A 16,969-nucleotide genomic window follows, 5' to 3' on the forward strand; every position below is an offset into this window, starting at 1 on the left:
GCCCGACCACCCAGCCATCCGACGGGGGCCTGTCGTTTGAGTATTTATACGCCATCGGGAGAGACGTATTCGTCCGTGGCTTCAACTCCCAAAAGAGCGACTGACCGGCGGCAGAGCTTGCAGCTGGTTCCCATCCATCCACAGCTCCTTCAGGGCAACCATGTGCTCCAGCACGGAAGGCTGCATACGCAGACGCACAGACACGTGCGGAGAGACGCGCGGACACACGCACACGCGGTGAGACGAGGGTGCGCATGCACGCGCTCACGACACGCGCGTACGGAAATGTACAGGTGACGAGCCGACAGGGTCACGAAACGCGTGCAGTTAGAGGCGTGCTCAGACGAACAGGCACGTGTAGGATACGCAGGCACAAAGATACGCATGCACACACCCACAAACATAAGAGACAGATAAAAAGACAAACACGTGCAGGCAGGACACACACACACAGGCACACGTGTGTATGGTGAGGACATGAATACATTCATTGACAAATCGCTACAAGCCAAGCCAGCACCCACACACCTGGCCCTGCCTGCGTTTCTGCGATTCTTTTCGCACCGGCAGCCAAAAACGGTGCGGCGGTGTCGATTTCAGGGCGAGTCATTCACTGGTTCGGGGAATTGCGGGGGGGGGGGGAGCCTTGGTCGGTCAAGTTCAAGGGTGAAGAGAGTCACTTTGAGGGTAGAGGGGTCAAATTAACCCCCACCCACCCAGCCCCCTACCCCCCGACGCCGACGAGGTGAAGCATGCCTCGGTTAACTCGGCAGCGCAGTTACGATCCCTCCAAGGTTAAAACGGCCATCGCTCACCTGCCAAAGGATGCCCGGGCCCTGTGTGTTTGTGGAAAACAATTTACTCTAATGGTATTTTTCGCAAAGGCTGTGTTTCCCCCAAACAAACCCCACCCACAATCCCCTCCCCCCCCCGGTCTCCGCCGCTCTGTGAATGAAGTTCATTGCGATTGCAAATTGTGGGCGGCAAAACGTTACGGCCGACGTCCGTGAATCAAACAAAACAAACTCCTCTCCCCCCCCCCCCCCCCCCCCGCAGATAATTTGGTGTTGTTTTCACGCGCACGCCATTTGCGAGGATCGTTAACGAACGGCCGGGACGTGGACGATGTAAACAAGGAAGCCGCCTCTCTCGGAGAGAGAGAGAGAGACGGTGCAGGAAAGGGCACGCATGTTTCACCTTGCACCGGACGAAGCCACAACAACCACCACCGGGACTATCCCCCCCTCCCTTAAGCGGTCATATGTACCGTATGTTGAATTTCTTTCACGTCGTAAGTAACCAAGCGTGCTAATTGGAGTCGTGGGGGAAGGAAAAGATCTTCCAAATCCCACACAGGTTTGAGCGGGCCACGTGACGAGTAGCCCAGAGGGCATGCGGAGCAGGGGCTGGGAGCGCCTCGTTTGCGCTCGGGGATGAGAGGATACCAACTCAAACAAGGCGCGAGCGTCAGACTCACCCACTCGGAGATCTCATTGCTGCCCAAGTCCAGCCTCTCCAGCTGACCCAACTCGCTCATGGACCTGCGATCGAGCAGCAGCAACGGCACGGAGAGGGAGAGGGGGGGGCAGAGGGGGGCAGAGGGGGCGAGTGTCATCGAGGGCAGAGGCGTCGCATCGAATCGACGTTTAAGATCCGTTAGCTCGCTCGGAGAACAAGCGGGTCCCGGGGTAGAGGATCCTAGGAGAGATGGGTGGCAGGGGATAGGCGCTCGATGATGGCTTAAGAGCTTTCTACGCACGACGCTTATACCGGGGCCAGATGGCATTGTTACGGTCGCGATTAAACTAGGATCCTGCGGGCTGCAGCCGCTCAACGCGTAGTAGCGAGAAACACACCGTCACGCAGCAACTGGCGCGCGACGGTGTGCAGAGGCGTGAAACGACGCATCAAATCGATCGTTTCGTTCATTAACATCCACCCTGACGCACTACCAGGATGCATGTTGAAAGTGTGCCGTGAGCGCAAGTCGCAGTGTCTGAGATCTACATCCAGTTCTCTCGAAAACTGCTGCACACCTCCACGTTTACAGCACCGGAGGCCAGTGGTTCAAATTCCATATTCCTATGATGGTGGCAAGTCTTACCGCAGGACAACCACCTTTGACTTCTGCTCGCAGTGGCACTCATTTCATCGACCTCGGAGCAATTATGGACTGAGTGAATTCATCCCCCCCCCCCCCCCAAGCTTGGATTTGAACTCGCAACCTTCCGGATCGTAACACCATCAACCACCTTCCACCACCACCGCAAATTTACTGCAACAATAAAGCACTTGACTTAAAACGGAGGCTGGTGGTTGGAGGAGGAGTAATAAAAATAAGGCCAAAGATGCATTTCCACTGCCCTCCTGTTTGTGTGTACGTTGAACTGGGAGGTCGATGGAGCATCATGACCATGGAAAATAAAATTTGGTAATCGACTCCGTGCTAGGTTGGTAGTTTAGTGGAATATGGGATGACGTGGTGTTGTGCACAAGTGTGAGCCAGTACCATCTGTTGGATTTCACATTTTTTCACGGCTGTGCGTCGCACGTCCACGAAGAAATGCCCGCTCCCCTATTAATTGTCAACCCGGCGACACGATGGCAATTAGCGGCGGTCCGCGAGACGTTGAAAGCGAAACGCATTAAAACGACTCGAGGGTTAATGTTACATGAAGGGCCGACGGCGACGAGGCGATGTCAAGGCATTTCATTAATTGCCGAAACTTTTACGCGGCAGTGTGGCACAAGGCAGTGACGCTCGTGCCTCGCGGCGATTCGGGATCTGGGTTCGATTCCTGACTCGGGCGCATTTCTGCGTGGAAATTGAACGCTTCACCCCAGTTCTGCACAGGGTTTTTTCTCTGGGTTCTGCGGGTTCTTCCCATAGCGAGAAACGTGCCAAGTCATTGGTGTTGGCCAAATAATCCAAAATGTGGCAGGACCTTCCTCGAAGAGAGTTTTGGGAACTGAGTGCGCGGCTTTCCTGGGTAACCAAGTATAGTGCGTGAGTGTGCGTGCGGGGATTCATTATTTCCTGCGCGTGTTTTCAAATCACGGCCGTCTCCAAAGCAGCACATGATGGATTAGTAATGCGGGATTATTAGGGGGGGATGGGCTGTGAGTGTGTGTGACGTGGACCCCGATTTTGTTGTAATATCTCGTTCAATCAACATTTGTTTTTGGGTTCGGCGGAGTGGTAGTTTTTATGCAGAATGTCTTGCCATGAACCATCCATCACCCGACAAGATTACCACGTTTTCATCGATATTGATAGTTTACACGTGGCCAGTGTTTCGATGAAATTGACCGATACAGCTCCTTCCCCACCCTGGTGGCTTGAGACTCTTCACTTGAGTTCAACATCAACGCAGAGCGACGTTTCGCTCAAACACCTTGGAGTTTTATGAGGCAGTGAGCTCGGAACACAATTTCGACTTTTAATGCCTCGCTGAAAGTAAACTTCAATTGGTCTCTCTCTAAAACGTCTTCCAGTTGGACTGCGGGAGTCACGTCCTGGGATAAAGCGTCCACTTGGAGCTCTGGTACAGCAGTGCACATCACCCTGTGTGTCGGAGAACAGCCAACAGAAGGAGATACTACGGAACTAATTCTGAGATCCACCCGCCAGCAGTCGCAATGTCCACGCACGCGCGCTGCTATAGAGAGGTCTTCCTTTGCGTGACAGTTAAACCAACTTTGCATTGTGTTTTTTTCTCCAAGCTGGAACTTAGCCAAAGTAAGCGCAAATCCAAATTTAATGCGATGGTTTTTGCATCGTCATCAGTGACCGGGAAGAGACCATCAATCTCGCTTACACACAGTTTAATCATGGGCAGGGTTGCAACCTATAGATTCCGACCCCGGCCCTCAACGCTACCAACCCAGCTGGCTCCGACCCCCGCCCCCCCCGAGCGACCACCCTGTCACCGCACTGGCAGAGGGTTTATAAATAATCACCCCTCCGCGGGGCTCGCCGATGATTGCCGTGTCAAGGGAATAAATGATTGGCAGCGGAGACTCACTCCCGAGGTGGCAGGCTCCCAACTGGCGGCCTCGTAACATCACCGGCGAGCGGGACGTGAGTCAGCCGAGTGGAACAAACAGACCCCGAGATATTTTGCTCGTTCGTTTTCATTAAAAAGAAAATAGAATCTGCAAAACCCGTTTCAATTACCCCACACTTAAAAACAAAAATCCCAACTGTCCAATGAAATCTTGCAGCAAATCAATCCAAGGCAACTTGGGCGTTAATTACTGTGCGTGTAACGGTGAGTTGATTCATCGATTGAAATTCATTCACGTGCTTATGATGCACGCGCTGAATTAAAGTGTGTGACAATCGATTGTGGAGTCAATGTAGAAAACTAGACGATACAATCGAGACCACATTCATTCTAGATTTGAAGTTTTCGTGACTGCAAAGATTCATACTCTTTGATTTTTTCGGTAAAGTCACGTTGATAATTTTTTTTTTTAATCACGACGTTTCGGGCACAAAACAAGCGTTCTTCTTCAGGTGGGGACAGCGTAGCGAACGCTGTTGCGCCCGAAACGTCGTGATTTGATCTATAAAAAAAAAATTACCTACGTGACTTTACCGAAAAAACCAAAGAGCATGAATCGAGACCACGTCAAATGTGATGCAAATAAAAGAGCAAAAAACGCAAATAATTTTATCTAACTTTGACCCCCAAATGTTAGGCCAATGTTGCATTCAAACTCATGGGAGTGAACAGAACCAACCGTAAAAACGAGATGGAACAGACGAGAAAGAATACAAAGGAGCGAGTAAATCATTCGACAGAAAAATGCATCGATTCGAGCAGAGTTATCGCGACCCACGAATCGTGAAGATTCATCCGAGCCACAGGTAGGACGAATCGCTACGCGCCTATCGAGTAAAAGCGTCTTCTTCGTCGCTGCCGGCACAGGTCGACGCGATCCCTCTCCAAATCTGGCTGTTGGCCTGATGAAGCTGGTTGTAATTACCGGCAAAACTTCGTACTCGGATTGTAAATGTTGTGGATTTGCTCTCCAACACACTGGTGTACTGCACTCGTAACGAAATGGCACGTTCTGTTTACGTGATAAACCTTACTAATTGGCTGTGTTGAGTGGTGGCGGATTTGAAACAAGTTCCCCCCCCCCCAACCCCCGAGTGTCATGCCGGCTCGCGTTATCAGCTGATGGGAGAAGGAGCGCGCCGTCCTTCAGGCGAGATGCCTAATCCGGCTGAAGTCCCCATGAACCACGCACAAGGATATTTGGCAGCCCGCACCAGCCCTGACGCGTGACCGAAGGCTCGCCGTAGTCGCGGCTTTTGTTGCGCCTGCCGAAAATTGTCACGTGGTTCTCCAACTGCCTAGCTCGGCTTTTCTTTTTTTTTACTACAAAGGTGTTGCGCCCGAGGCTGCATTGTGCACATCATCACTGCCACCACCGTAGCTATTCACGCGTATTTAAAAAAAAAAATTATTATCACAAGCCAGACGGGACAGAGACACATTTCCTGGAATGTGAGAGACAGAAACTTGCGAGCGTCTGGGGTGGCGAGTGGGGTGGGGCGGAGGGGGGGGGGCGAGCGGGGGGGGGGGGGCTAGCACCACAGAGTCATGATGTGCGCCTCGCCGATGCCACTGGGATTCCAAGTTCGGATCGGAGATTCCGTGACCCGTGATTAGACCGGGTTCTCAAGTGTAGCAAAGTTCATGGCCTCAGCCCATCCACGATGTGACCATATTTTAACGAACATGACATTATGTTTGGTTTGCCTACATTGCAGCATTGAGAATTATGAGAATTTTGGTTTGACTCCTGTGCGACAAACATTTCTCTGGAACGGCCGATATAGGAAAGGTCTCCCCTCTGGTGTGAATAAAAGGGCAATTTGAAAGGATCTCTTCAGTAGTTTTGTGATACATCCTTCTACGTACCGTCCTCTGACTGCATGACAAATATACAATGTAAAATTAATTGTAGGTGGTAGGTGATTAAATTCAACTTTTGTTGTCATTCATGAACACTCTTTGTAGGGCACAAAGGGTCAATGTTTAATTTAAAAAAAAACAGGTGAGAACTCGAGACCAGCATGAGTCTCATCTGACCTAAGTTGTGTCCACAGTGTACACAGGGGAGGCCTATTAAAGGGAAACTCAGAAGTAGTTCTATTACAGCTTCTTCCGAGAGCTGTTCTCCAACACAAGGTGGTGGCCACCAAGCCAATGTCGGCATCCACAATGGAACTGTATTCACCTCGTGACGCAGACACGTGGAGCAGCATGAGGGACACGCAACACAAGGCAAGCGGGTAAAAGGGAAAAAAAAAAACAGAAAAAATACCTCAAGCATAAGAGAGAAATGTATGAATGTGTTTGGGGACATCACCCGACGGATCAAACTGCCTTTTGATCTACAGTAGCGGCCGTTTGAAACCCGACCTCCCGCAAACCCTGCGATTCAAAAAGCCACCGATCGTGAAAACGTGGCTTTGTGTTTGTCGGGGCGGCAACGACGTGGCACGGTGCCTCAACCGAGTCGTCGTCGCTGAACGCGATTTGCGTTTTCGTGCATTGCGTTTCAGGAACGAGCAATGTACCACCCCCCCCCCACGCACAGGAACGAAAAGAGAGCGTTTTTATCGCCGCGTATTATCTGCCATGGCAGGTGGATCGGAAAGACGAAGGCCGATGAGGAAAAACGGACCAAATGCTCATGAGTGCCACAGAAGCGTGGGGAGACCCGCGCGCTGGCGGCATGTTAATTACCCCGCCTGGTATCCAGGAGGACGGACGTGGGTTCAATCCTGACCCGGGCGCCTGTATATTTGGAGTTTGCGTGGTCTCTCTCTCCCCGTGGTCGCGTGGAGTTTATTCCGGGTCCTACGGTTTTTTCCCTCCAGATTTAGAACCAAACATGCGTTTAGAGTAGTTGGCTGCTGTAAATTTGCACGTGATGAGCCAATTCGTTGAGCTATCATTTGTGTGGCCAGGTGGCTTCTGAAAAGAGCTATATAGCTCAGAAGGCCTTACCTTGGAGTAGCTTCATTACACGAGAGAAAGCGGAGGACAACGCGTGGATTGGAGAACATACGCAAGACGCTAAAGACGTCGTATGGGCGGCTAAAAAAAGTAGGTTTGGGCAGGACGTGGTCTCGAGAAGTTCAAGTGGATTTTGTTTAACCAGGCGAGGACTCTTAAGAGACCAGGGATGAGTCTCAGTTGCCAAGAGTGACCCGTGGGGGGGGGGGGGGGGGCATCAGTGTGGGGGGTCGAGACCAAGGAGGACCTGGTAGCCAAAAAAGAAGGGGGTGGTGGAACACCACAGAGGTACCGGCTGGCCCAGAGATGGAGCGATTAAATCGGCCCGTGTGGAGGTAACAGATGCGTAGCCTCATCAGGAGAGAGTGAGAGATGGCAATGGCTTGGTAGGGCACGTAGCGGTGTGTGGATCGCAGCTCACGACGGCGATTCCTGCGTTTTAACTTGCCGCTCCAGAAACTTCGTTTATAACGCGTTGCCCAAGGATCTCCCATGAACACGAGACTCCCGCTCTCGACGATGACGAGGGCTCTTGCCCGATCGTAGCCAAAGCGGCCGTCGTTGCATTATTAACGCGCTCCCGGCCGGGGAGAGGCAACGTGGCAACAACGTGAAACAGGAGCACCGCCCTCTCGCTCCATCTCCTCCATCTCTCGCCCCCGGCTACCCTCAACCTCGTCACCCCCCCCCCCCCTCAACCCACCGCCCCCCCCATTCCTTACAAAGCCGTTTCCAAACCGACGCCAACGCAAATATTCAAAAGAGGAATGTCAACACAAAGCAGGGGCAGGTGGACCGTGAAGGCGGCGAGGGGGCACGGAACGGCTCGTGCCGGCATCCGCGGGGGATCAGCGCGCAGAAGCGGACAGGCCGCGAGTCGGATTGCAACTCGTGACAACGACGTGGGAAGTGCGCGGTACAGTGGCGTCTAGGGCGCCACGGTGGCGAGTCGTCAACTCCCTCGCCTGGTTTGCAGGAGGTCGTGAGTTCGATCCAGACCCTGACGCCTGCTGTATGTTTGGAGTTTGCACGTTCTCCCGTGGTCACATGGATTTTTTTCTCCGCGTCCTCCGGTTTCTCGCGCGAGGTTGTCCGAAAAAGCGGAAGCCATGTGAGGGGTGTGCAGGTGTCACCGTCAACATTTTTGCCAAGGTTGAAAATTACTCGCGAATTTAACTCGACGCATGAAGCCACACAGCAGCATTGCCCCCCTGCTGTGAAGCTACTGCACACGATGCTCATCTAGGAAACACGGGACCCTCGGCTAAGGCCTCGTGCTAAAGGAATGGCACAAATACTAAACGTTTTAACGAGTTAATGATGACTGTTGACCCCTCCCTGCCCTCTAACTTTTCACCCCGACCACACTTCATATTAGAGGAACAGCGGCTGGGCGTAGATTAAAGAACATGCCACTAATTTATGCTGAAACAAACGAGTGGTTTTAACCTGCTAGTGACAGCCATAAAAAAAACGCGGAATCAGAATATTTCTTTATAGTGGAGGAATCTTACGAGCGATGAAGCTCATTATCACAGAGGTCAGGTAGGGGCGGGTCAGCAAGTTACATCATCAACAAAAATACAATAAATTATATCAGAGTAAGATAAAGAAGAGTTAAGGAAAAAAGTTAAGAAATAAAATGTATAGATATAGCAAAGATGTACAATTTGCACGAGAATATACATTCCTGCAAACGTCAACACTCTGACATCTGCTTAATGAGGCAATCAAGATATCTGCTTGGAAAAGGCAGCAAGACTCGTGGTGGAAATTCCACATTCCTATGGCGGGTTTGAGTTGACCCATCAGAAAATGATTGTTGCCTTCGCCACAACGTGATACCGGTTTTATCGACTCTGTAGGGATGATAGGCCTAATCAATTACCCGATTGGGATGTAAATTCTCAACGTTTCAATTGCGAGTTGCTTCCCCTGACCCATGCATTTATTTGGTCTCTTTTTATTCCCAGTTTTATTCTCATTGTCCTATTTGCATGAACAGATGCACCAATAAAATTAGGTCTTACAGTCCCAAGTGCATCACTTCCCGCGTGTTAGACAATGGCTCGCACGAAGAGAAATCACAAAATGACTCCCGAGTTCGCTTCCACGCACCAGAGGTGCTGCCAATTTTCTACTCGCCCCTGCGAGAGAACAACGCTCACGACACAACAGTAAAATAAACATTTACTTCTCTCAGACAGGTATTTGATCATATCCAGTAAAATTAACGACTTCACAGACAAATAAATATCTCTTATTTCGAAAAGAGATATTTTCCTTTGAGCAGTCACTGATGAGCGAGTCAAGAGACCCGCGACTTTCCACCCGAGAGAACCGGCTTTTAATCGCGGGCGGCTGAACCCGGATATGACCCACAAAGCCACGACCGCCAGAGAGCCCCACCTCCCTGCGTTAGATTTTTTGTGGCGGCGAAGATGCTAGCGCGTACGGAAAATTACCGACCACGGAGTCCGCCGACGCTGACGAAACCAAACAAAAAAACTCCCGATTCGAATCGGGGCTCTCTGCAGTAGCCGGGCCTTCGGTAGCGCCGACCCCTGAACAACCCCCCCCCCCCTCCGTCACCTGGCTTCATCATGGCTATTTATAATAGACCATGGCGGAAGCGTAATCTGGTTACACAACCGTGCTTTGTAGTGCGGGAGCAATTAAACCTAAATTAGGAACTGGCCGTTAATGAGGCAATCAGGCTAAGCTGTGTGCACAGCAACAAAGTAATTGGAAACGTAAACACGCAAACAAATAACAACAACCGCCGTCACCAGGGCGCTTGTGCCAGGCTACGTGCCACTTTAAGGCCAAACAAATAAGGGTGTGCACGCTCGCTCGCACAAGGCATAAAGAGAGAATGCAGATTTACAGATGGCGGTGTTCAATTGTGCCGTTCCACACACCTCTCTGCTTATCTATAATCCTCCACAACGACGCTCGTGATTATTGTGTCACGCATTGTAAAATTGCGCGTCGAACTGGGACCCACGTCGAACGCAAAGCGTTCTCGCCTACAAAACAAACATCGGGCAGTTCAGCGTTGCTTCAAGCGAGCCTGGAACTGTTGACGAGACATCGTATGTCGAAGCTGGTCCAGAGTTTGCCAGCGTCGAATCCCTCTAAGATTGCACGCGACGGCTGCTCCGTTACGGCCAGCGCTCGCAGCAGACAAGGGTTTGTGCTTTGATGATTTGAAATAAATAAAATGTGGATGGATGAGGAAAAGGGATGTGACCAGCAATGAACCTGAATAAATGTGTGGGGGCAAAGGATAACCTTAACACCTCTCCCGCCTTCTTTTGCATGGAGATCGTGTGGGGAAACCCCATGGACCACACACACAGGTCATGATTCACCACCTCCCCCACACCCTAACCGCAATACAAACCCAACCCGCGTTGCAAATAATTTGCAATCTGGGTTGGGTTGTAATGACCGGGGCTTCATGGAAAGTAATCATTTGCGTCCTTTGTGGAGAATATAAGTAACAAGAGAAATAGGCAGACAACAACATGCCGCCGCCTCCTCCTCCTAACAACCAAAATGTGTTTTACACTCATCCCATCAGGCGCACGGCCTTCTTGGAGTGTATCAAATCAGGAGTCATCGGTTCGAACGCAAGCGAACAACTCTGGACCATGTTTTTTTTCACGTTCAGTGTCTCATCAGGCTGTCAGGCCTGCTTGAACCAATGCTGTTGAACTCTCTTTCTCTCTTTATCGGGATTATGACCAACCCAATATTTTTCTGGGATGCTGGGAGACTGCAGTAGGCACACGTAGCCAGGTTCCGCGCCAATTAGCTACGGAGACAGGACGAGGCCGGGAGCGCGACAGCGCTGCTTTGATAGCGACCTCTCTTAAGCTTTCTTGTTTGACAAATATCCCCCTTGCCCCCCCGCCCCCCCAGTCCCCCCCCCCCCCGCAGGTCGAGATGAAAAAGACGCCTCGCATGAGAAACGCGTCGTCGACATCCTCCGCCTGCCTCGTTAATTAATCATTTAAATTGCGCGCCTGCCGTCGCTTCACACGCACCCCCCCCCCCCCCCGTAATACTTCAAGCGCCCGACATGTCAACAGAGGAGAGAATCAAAAGCATCACTCCTGACCTCGTCGGGGAAGCGAGCGACTGGGATCGCTCGCGAACGCGCGTGTCGGCCTGCGAAGAGACGACTCATTTCCCCCGATGCGTTTTAGAGGAGGACAAAGGTGCAAGTGCAGTCCCTGCAACTGCCTCGCTCACACCACCGCTCGAGGAAGAGCCCTCCCCCACTCGAGCGAGATCTAGAGAGAGGGATTTTTGGCCCGCTCTTCCGAATCAGCCAGATGTCTTGGAAGAGGAAGGAGTAGCCACACTCAACCCCACGACACACGACCCGACTATGGACTATGGTGAAGACATTCACACTGCTGGGTAGACAGAGGTAGTAGGGGGGGAGGGATTTAAGAAACTTGCACCGTTGTTTCATCTGCCACGTCGGGAGCTGGAATCTAAGCAGTGACCTCTGTATTGCACGTCCAGTGCGCTGCTGACCCTTTCCCCACGGGCAGCATCCCCGATGTGCTTAACGACTGAAACTGAGATGCAGCGCGTCTACGCTCCCGCTCCCCACACGCTGTGCGAGCTGGATCACGCAGGGTCATCATCATACGCAGCGACAGCAGCAGCAACATAAGCAGCAAAAAACATCATCATCATAATCGTCTTCACTGGAAACTCGTACGCAGCCGGCTAGACCGATCGATTCATCGCAGGAGCGGCTCCCTCTCTCTCTCTCTCTCGCACGCGCGCTGACGTCAGACCCTGGCGCCGATGCTCATAACGCCGGCCGATCGGGATACAAACGCCACGGATTAATGTGGGGCTCGTTGAGGGAGATGGGGGGGGGGGGGGGGGGGAAAACAACAACAACAAAAAACGACGGAGGAGTCGAGCGTTTTTGCAGAGAGGACGTTTTGATAAAAGAGCGTCGCTCACCGAGGCAGCGTGCGCAGGTGGTTCTCTCGCAGCTCCAGCACGCGCAGCTTCGTCAGCCTGCACACACACACAGGCACAAGCGGGGGAACACAACCGCGGTGGCGGTGACATGCCAGCAGGGAGAGGACGGGCAACGCAACACTGTGGTGCCGTTTTAGTTTCTTAAAGTTGTTGAGCCAGCAGTGGGAAAAAAATTCAACCCACTGTTCACTCAGGCAAATGGAGAGAGCATGGACTAAGTGTTACTAACCTAACATTGAAACTAACAATAACACGTTTATGAGGATCACAGTTAAAATACGAACAAGAAATAAAGTTAAAAACTAAAAAATAGAATAAAAAATTACTTCAAATATCGACACGTTGCTTCCGTGTCGTTCTCTTGTTGCTATTACCGTGCTTTGCCGTGCTAAAGGACTTTACGCTTTGAGACCTCCACAAGTGGCATGGCCTAAGTGGAGTGACCACACAGGCAGTTTCCTCTCATCACACTCTGTTCAGCCACCACATCAGAGGACACAACAATATTTATCTTCCTTCTTCTTTCCGCACGCTGCTCGACTCGGGGAAATGAGGCGATGCGAGGAGTTCCGAAGTTCCAATATTTTCGCTCGATTCAAGAATCGTGTTGCACGGTTATGAGTTCCTGTTGTTACAAGCAGTGCTTCTCTGTTTTCTGGATTTGGAATTCCTCCCCCCTCGACTATTTTGCCTTGCTCATTTCCATAAACACGTGGAATTATTACCTAATCTTTTATCACAAGTGCCCTCTGTTGATGACCACTTTGTGTTATAGGCCTTTGGGGCCCGTGCTCAGCAACTGTGACTTTGTTAATATAGAAATATTAGCACAGAGCTCGCATTGTGAGGGTCCGTCGTCCATTTAAAACACGGTCGATTTAACGGCAGAAATTTTGCGCGGATCTCCGAATTAAATTATATTCCTTTCGTACCATTAATTACCTCCCGGGCCGAGCCAGAATTTCCGATCTCCGGCCAATTTGGGTCATGTCATTCCACGTTATAAAAATTACCTTTTCGATCGTTCGTTGATGATCCTCGTCTGTACAATTATTTCTCGGCCTTCCTCTTTACCGTTCCTACTGCATTACGATGATTACAAGAATGACATCGCTAATAGGGGGTCTGGATAAATGAGATGATATGGACCATGACTGGGATTTGAACTCGTGTCATCAGGATTCGGACACCTGCTGTTCTGTTGCTCAATGTACCACTGCTATTCCTACGCAAGGCTAAATGTAACTGGAAAAATTCTAATTCTGGATCATTCTACCGTAGGCATAGCTGCTAGAAAAGAACGCAGCTGCTTTTCTGTATTTATGGCAAGTAAATCAAAAACAGAGGCAAGATATCAAATTCCGCAAAGTGCTTTTAAAAATAAATATAACGAATAAAAAAAAATGTGTTTTGACAACACTGAGGCGATCACAACCGATATTTACGAAAAAAAATGTCACATTCGACTCTGGCTATCTGTTTCCCGTCATGAAACAAAAAACAAATATCCACTTCTAACACGACATGGACCGCCCGACGCGACGTGGCAGAGAGGCCTCCTTCATCAATCAAATCACAAATCGATGTTCATTTCCTTTCCGAACCTTAACCGCCGGCCGTGCGGGAATGGAGGCGGGCATTGCGGTGCGAGGCAAAGTTACCACGAGACGGCTTTCCAGACGTGCGAGCGGGCCGGGAAGACCGTCCCCCGTCTGCGCGGTGTGCGACAAAGACCCTCGCTAATTGAACCGCGGCAGCACCGGCTTCGGCGCTCCGACCCCACAGGCAACGGCGGTGCGCACGCACACACACGCGCGTGTGCGTGACCATCGCACCACGACGACGCTCTCGTCTCGCTCGCTCTCCTGTTTAAAACTGTCCACACCAACTCGCTGTCATCAAGCCCGTTTGGTGGCCACAGAATGGCACAAGGAGACATTTACAAGACGTCGAATGGCACGACGGTGGTAACCATAGAAACTCACGTTCATCAACGGCACTCTGGCCCGAAAAGCAAAAAGTATACGATAGGCGACGTTTTGCACAATGGTCCGTCTTCATGGCACCTGAATCATCGTGCGGCATCATTTTTTTAAATTTGCTACGAACAAGGACCACTGCCCAAAACGTCAACATTTATAAATACATTCTCCTTTTAAGGCCACAGAGTGTTATTTAGGAACATGTTGAGTGTTTTTGGTATGTGTGCTTGTGCACCACTACCAACCCAGGTTTACAAAATGCCTTTCATGAACGCCTCCACGTTTAGCGACAACAGCTGCTCACCTGCCCATGGTGGCTGGTAGGGCCTCCAGGAAGGCGTCGTTCAGGTACAGCTCCGTCAGGCAGGTGAGCTGAGTGGCTCCCTCAGGCAGCCTGTGCCATAAACAGTGGGGGGGGGGGTGGGGGTAGGAGGGGTGCACCAGCGTCACGCGCGTTTACCATGACGGAACGCGCATCGCAACGGATAACGTGAAAATAGTGGGGGGGGGGGATAAAAGTCTCGCATCTGTTTCCCATGCGTGCCGCTGGACGGGAGGTGACGGGCGGGGGCCGGTGATGTCAGACAAAATCAGCGTGGCGTCGAGGGGGTTTCCTGCCTTCGGGAGGTAGGATGTGGGGGCGACCGCTATTTCTTAAGTAGGCCCGAGTAATTGACGACGGAAAAAAAAAAGTATACAATTAGAATTTCAAGTCAACTGATAGACCGAGTTGATGGACGGTGCCGGCTCAATTTCTAGTGGACCAAAGAGAATGAGCTCCGATCTTGTCGATATATACCAATCACGGGTGTCACGTGAATTTGCGACGTAGGATCGCATCGGATCGCTCGCGTGGTTCCATCACAACCATAATTATGCGCATTTAGGAAGGCCAAGCTTCTTGCTTGAAAGTATGGGGACTTTTGTTGAGATGTTGATGCAGAGATTTTGTCTCCGCAGCCAAGATTATCTGTTTGTAAGAGGCGCCGCTGTGTAAACAAACAAAAATAACGAACTAACTGTATCCCCGGACTGTATTCCCACCCCCACCCATTTCCCTTCTCATAACTCTGCTTGACAATGGAAATTCGGAGGCGGTAATAAAAAAATTCATTTGAAGGAGTTCACTAATCCGAATCGTCGCAACACAATACATTTTATGGACACCAGCCGGGCAGGGGGTAACACGACGCGGGTGCTGCTTTGGTTAGAAACGGCAACGTGGTTTGGCGACAAAAAATGCACGCAAATAAGCAGCCCCGGGCTAAGAGAGAAAGAGACCACCAAGCTTTATCAGAGCGGAATGCCAACCAGTGCTCCCACGATCACCGGAATTCCGCGTGCAATTACAGGACGGTGATGGGGGAGAGGAGAGGGGAGGGGGTGAGAAGGGGGGGGGCCCCCCGAGCGCGTACTTGGATATCGGGTTGACGCTAGCTTCGAGCATCGTGAGCAGCTTGCAGGACTTGATGTTCTCCGGAATCTCTTGTATTCCTACGCGGGGGAAGGGAAGACGACGACATCCACGGTTAGCGATGACACCTCAGTACGGCGATGTTTTGTTGCTGGCCGATAGGCGCGTGGATATTTTTTGGGGCTTGCGCTCAGGAACCGTGATTCTCAAAAACAAAAAAACGTGACATCAGTGCATTTTTCACAAGCGCCTGGGAATCAGCAACTTAGAGGAACAGCAGCAAAACCCCCGGGAGGATCGGCCCAACACCACCCACAACGAACGATAAAGCGGCAAGTAACGCGGTTAAAGCGCAACGCAAGTCAGAGGCGACGATGGCCGCTGGTCTAGACGTTACGACGGCAGGGGCAGCCAAAGAAATGAACGCAACTGAGGAGATTGTCCACCGCAGGACCAAGGAGGTGTTCGTCCAGAAGTGGACTGATCATGTCTGATGATGATGATGAGTACATTAGAGGGATCGGTCATACGTAGAAGATACAAATCCTGAGTCGAGATGTGAAAAAGGGCAGTTAGCTGACATCATGGAGTTTGATAAATGGAGTTCCAAATGGTGGGCAGGAAGAAAGAGGGGCAGGAAGCAGCAGAGGAGTGACCTCAATGAGCAGAGGTTGAGCGTGGGCTTTGACTACTGGAGGGGAGTGGAGTGAGGGACGAGAGGGGTGAGAGAGTTGCCGAGCTCATGGGCATTACACCACACACAGACAGCCCCCCCCCCCCCCCCGCCGCTATGACTTGGAGAGTAGAAAGAGCTTTCAGCTCAAAGCAGAAACTTCCGCTGAAGGTGACGCGACTGAATTATTTAGGGTCGGGCGTCTGTCCCTCGTTTTATTCCGTGCAGCCGACGCATCCCGGAAAAACCCGGCCACGACTCCCCACGGGAAACGAGCCGCAGGAAATTCTTGGGGAGCGATCGAGGCCTGCCCTGTGAAGGGGGGACACGTCGCTGCAGCTCGCCCTCTTCGCTGGAGGACGGCGGAGATCTCGCAACGAAATCTCTGATGTCGAACAACGTCGGCACGACGCCACGGTCAACTCGCCACCGTTGCCAAATCGTAAAACGACATAAGCCCATCATGTCTCATCGTCCCCACAGCCTTCTGGACCAACGTGTTCCAGAACGCATTTGTTGAAGCAGCAAAAACGCTGCAGCGGTTTCAACTTCTCAGAGCCCCATCAGCTGCGTGTGACCTGTTCAACAAACGCTGCCGAGTTGCCTCATGTTACATGTTCGAGCAATCCTGAAGCCTATGGGCTTAAAATGTTATTTTGCCGAATATTATGACTATTTTGGCAGCGACACGCATATTTATTTTCACCGAAATAATGCATATTATATTGAATACGATGTCGCTATGCATTGTATGATAAGTGGCAGGAAACTGGGCACTCTGGGTCTCCCGGTTTCCATCACCACAGGAAGCCAACCAATCATCCCAATAAAGCTGGACACCCCC

At 51.2% G+C, this 16,969-nt stretch overlaps 1 protein-coding gene across 4 annotated transcripts in view; it reads right to left on the reverse strand.

Annotated features, from left to right (window-relative positions):
* The window catches only part of LOC133351841 (erbin-like), a 122,056-nt gene that overhangs the window by 40,076 nt on the left and 65,011 nt on the right, over positions 1-16,969 (reverse strand). For all 4 annotated transcript variants that reach the window (XM_061567401.1, XM_061567399.1, XM_061567400.1 and 1 more), the window contains 5 exons: positions 15,454-15,532; positions 14,343-14,432; positions 12,036-12,092; positions 1,478-1,541; positions 106-180 (listed from right to left, as the gene is read on the reverse strand). In XM_061567401.1, the coding sequence (XP_061423385.1) occupies positions 106-180; positions 1,478-1,541; positions 12,036-12,092; positions 14,343-14,432; positions 15,454-15,532 (365 nt within the window). The remainder of the gene's footprint in view (positions 1-105; positions 181-1,477; positions 1,542-12,035; positions 12,093-14,342; positions 14,433-15,453; positions 15,533-16,969) is intronic.

The sequence above is a fragment of the Lethenteron reissneri genome, chromosome 39, assembly GCF_015708825.2.
Source record: "Lethenteron reissneri isolate LAM-NWPU_2019-01 chromosome 39, ASM1570882v1, whole genome shotgun sequence".
Classification (NCBI taxonomy): domain Eukaryota; kingdom Metazoa; phylum Chordata; class Hyperoartia; order Petromyzontiformes; family Petromyzontidae; genus Lethenteron; species Lethenteron reissneri.